The sequence below is a fragment of the Ochotona curzoniae genome, unplaced genomic scaffold, assembly GCF_017591425.1.
Source record: "Ochotona curzoniae isolate NIBS_2020 unplaced genomic scaffold, NIBS_Ocur_1.0 contig_3432, whole genome shotgun sequence".
Lineage (NCBI taxonomy): Eukaryota > Metazoa > Chordata > Mammalia > Lagomorpha > Ochotonidae > Ochotona > Ochotona curzoniae.
Genome location: NW_024465859.1, coordinates 16,473,996 through 16,478,239, shown reverse-complemented (window position 1 = coordinate 16,478,239; position 4,244 = coordinate 16,473,996). Strand labels below are relative to the sequence as shown.

General features: G+C 39.4%; 1 protein-coding gene across 1 annotated transcript; it reads left to right on the top strand.

Annotated features, from left to right (window-relative positions):
* Positions 1-2,059: 2,059 nt before the first annotated feature.
* LRRC4C (leucine rich repeat containing 4C) lies at positions 2,060-4,034 on the top strand. Its single transcript, XM_040980322.1, has one exon. The coding sequence runs from the start codon at positions 2,060-2,062 to the stop codon at positions 3,980-3,982; it is 1,923 nt and encodes a 640-aa protein (XP_040836256.1). The 3' UTR covers positions 3,983-4,034.
* The last annotated feature ends 210 nt before the right edge of the window (positions 4,035-4,244 follow it).

The window sequence follows — 4,244 nt, the reverse complement described above, 5'->3', positions numbered from 1 at the left end:
TGTTATTTTTTAGATCAACACAACCAATTCTCAGCACTTAGACCCAATCTTGTTGTAACTTCCTTTTCCACTTTCTCACCCACTCCTTTCTTTTGCCAGTGAAAACATTTCATTGTTCCCCAAATGTGCCAGGATTTTTTACGGGTCATAATCTTTGCTTAGGCTGATGCTTCTGCCTAAAATACTCTTCTTTCCTTAATTTTCCAGTTTCTCAGGCGAAATTAAATTGCTTGCCATTAGCATTTTCGTGCAAATATGACCTTGTCTCATAGGATGAACATTTATTGTTGGGCTTCATTCTTTTGTCTACATGTGTCAATTAGATTCCCTCAGAAGTAAAGCTTATATTTCTGTCTTTATACTTTGTGTATTTGTCAAGATATATGGCTAACAAAAATAGAAATTATAATAATACCTAAGGTTTGTTGAGTTCTGGCAAAGGAAGATGCAATATCTTAAGTACTTTTACTGAATTAACTAACTTTATTCGCCAAAACCACAAGGATTTAATTATATTATTATTCTAGCTTTCTTTTGTTAAGTGGAGATAAGCTACTGAGCCATAGAATGGGTAAGCAACTGACCAAAATGTCATAAAATATTTCCTATATTAGTATCTGTTATAACTGGAATGTGGTCTTTCTCCCCCACTCCTCCTTTTTTTTCCCTAAGAGATTCATAAAAGACAGACTGGTTGCTGAGAGTGGAAGTAGTTACTACCGAGTTACCCAGCCCAGGGTAAGGTCGTTCAGTTGGGACAGACAGTGCTTGACACAGGCTGCTTTGGAACTCCTTCTTGTGCTGGAAAGTATGCAGACTACAAATCTACTAAAAACTAGTAAGGCAAGAGAAAAAATGTACAATCCTGTCATCATAATTTTTCATAAATAAACATTATATTACATAGGAAATGACTTCAGTTATATCTCAGAAAGCTAGACTATAATGATTTTTCATACGTGAACTCTTGAAATTCATTTGTGCATATATATATGCATTTACTATTTCTAAGTACTTTATGTTACCAGTGTTTAAAGGTAAGGGCACGTCCAGACAAAAGCTAATTTAAGTTTTTAAAAAATAGTTCATACACACGAAACATTTCGATTGTTTGTAAGCACCTGATGTTGTAAATGTCCCTTTCAACACTGTTTTTGCTGCATCTCATGGGAATTCGTGTTTTTGTTTTTCTTGTGATGTCATCAAAAGCTTTCAAAATACATACTTGGTGTTTGCTTTTGTACCCATAGCAACATCTCTATGGATTGCTTTAGAGTGTGCTCATTTGGATCGATCTAATGAGCATCTCTGCCTTAGTTTTATACTTACGAGTCATGCAACTTCTCATATGGTACTCCATCATTTCATTTCTTCTTTTTTAATTTTTATAAGTGAAGATAATGGCATTTCATGGACCAGAGGAATACTGTGGAAATTAGAAAGTATCACGCCCACTTCACAGGTGTACAACCTAAGCAACTATAAAAGGTGTCATGTTTAGAAGGGCCGACTTCACTAATCTGAATTTCTTGATTTTAGTTTTTCACTGTGTTGTGTAAATTTCCTTCTCATTTCAAGATAGGATTGTTTGTGAAGACAATGATCTGTGGTGTTTGGAGCATTGAACAACTTCCATTAAAATATGAGCCATTGCTAATTGTTCAATGAAGTGTTTAGTTTTTTGTGTAGACCAGAAGTTCTATCTTATGAACATTTCATATCAGGTAAGGGAATGGAGGCTAACAGCAATGATCACATAGTCGTTTTTATAGATTCATCTGGTAAACAGAGCTAGGTCTATCAATGCATTGGCCTATTTCTCTATGATTATACTTCTGGCATACATATTTTCCCATCATCCAGTTCACATAATGCAATGAAGGATATTAAATTTATCTTTCCTATAACCTTTGTTTTGCTAAGTCTGACAATGATGAGTTTAGCTGACATATGGTATCACTGACTCGAGACAAATATTGGGAAGAGATTTAATGCCCCCCCCTTTTTTTTCTGTCTTGCAGAGTGAACTCCAGAAGGACCAACACCAGTTAAATTATGAATGTTGAACAAGATGACCTTACATCCACAGCAGATAATGATAGGTCCTAGGTTTAACAGGGCCCTACTTGACCCTCTGCTTGTGGTGCTGCTGGCTCTTCAACTTCTGGTGGTGGCCGGTCTCGTAAGGGCTCAAACCTGCCCCTCGGTGTGCTCCTGCAGCAACCAGTTCAGCAAGGTGATTTGTGTACGGAAAAACCTGCGTGAGGTTCCGGATGGTATTTCCACAAACACGCGACTGCTGAACCTACATGAGAACCAAATCCAGGTCATCAAAGTGAACAGCTTCAAACACTTGAGGCACCTAGAAATTCTGCAGTTGAGCAGAAACCATATTAGAACCATTGAAATTGGGGCCTTTAATGGTCTGGCGAATCTTAACACTTTGGAACTCTTTGACAATCGTCTTACTACCATCCCAAATGGAGCTTTTGTATATTTGTCTAAACTGAAGGAGCTTTGGCTGAGAAACAACCCCATTGAAAGCATCCCTTCTTATGCTTTTAACAGAATACCTTCTTTGCGCCGACTAGACTTAGGGGAATTAAAAAGGCTTTCATATATCTCAGAAGGTGCCTTTGAAGGTCTGTCCAACTTGAGGTATTTGAACCTTGCCATGTGCAACCTTCGGGAAATCCCTAACCTCACACCGCTCATAAAACTAGATGAGCTGGATCTTTCTGGGAACCATTTGTCTGCCATCAGGCCTGGCTCTTTCCAGGGATTAATGCACCTTCAAAAACTGTGGATGATACAGTCCCAGATTCAAGTGATTGAACGGAATGCCTTTGATAATCTGCAGTCACTAGTTGAGATCAACCTGGCACACAACAATCTAACATTACTGCCTCATGACCTCTTCACACCTTTGCATCACCTAGAGCGGATACACTTACATCACAACCCTTGGAACTGTAATTGTGACATACTGTGGCTTAGCTGGTGGATAAAAGACATGGCTCCCTCCAACACAGCTTGTTGTGCCCGGTGCAACACACCTCCCAATCTGAAAGGGAGGTATATTGGGGAACTCGACCAGAATTACTTTACATGCTATGCTCCTGTGATTGTGGAGCCCCCTGCAGACCTCAACGTCACTGAAGGCATGGCAGCTGAGCTGAAGTGTCGGGCTTCCACGTCCCTGACATCTGTATCTTGGATTACTCCAAATGGAACAGTCATGACACATGGGGCATACAAAGTGCGGATAGCTGTGCTCAGTGATGGTACGTTAAATTTTACGAATGTAACAGTGCAAGATACGGGCATGTACACTTGTATGGTGAGTAATTCTGTTGGAAATACTACTGCTTCAGCCACTCTGAATGTTACTGCAGCAAGCACTACTCCCTTCTCTTACTTTTCCACCGTCACGGTAGAGACTATGGAGCCTTCTCAGGATGAGGCAAGGACCACAGATAACAACATAGGCCCCACTCCAGTGATTGATTGGGAAACCACCAATGTTACCACTTCTCTCATGCCACAGAGCACAAGGTCAACAGAAAAGACATACACAATCCCAGTGACTGACATAAACAGTGGGATTCCAGGAATAGATGAAGTCATGAAGACTACCAAAATCATCATTGGGTGTTTCGTGGCCATCACACTCATGGCTGCAGTGATGTTGGTCATTTTCTACAAGATGAGGAAGCAGCACCATCGGCAAAACCATCATGCCCCCACGAGGACTGTTGAGATCATCAATGTGGATGATGAGATTACAGGGGACACGCCCATGGAAAGCCACCTGCCCATGCCTGCTATTGAGCATGAGCACTTAAATCACTATAACTCTTACAAATCTCCCTTCAATCACACAACAACAGTTAACACAATAAATTCAATACACAGTTCAGTGCATGAACCGTTATTGATTCGAATGAACTCTAAAGACAATGTACAAGAGACTCAAATTTAAAACATTTATTACAGAGTCACAGAAAACAAACAATTATAAAAAGACAGTTTATTAAAAAATGACACAAATGACTGGGCTAAATCTACTGTTTCAAAAAAGTGTCTTTACAAAAAAAAAACAAAAAGAAAAGAAATTTATTTATTAAAAATTCTATTGTGATCTAACGCAGACAAAATGATGTGTATTCCTCCGAACCTGTTTGTGCTGCACTTCGTTTCAGTTCTTCTACATCTCCTCCCTCTTTTCCCTGATTGCCATATTT

Excerpts from the sequence above, each read along its gene's own strand:
- LRRC4C (XM_040980322.1), top strand. The coding sequence starts at position 2,060 with ATGTTGAACAAGATGACCTTACATCCACAGCAGATAATGATAGGTCCT.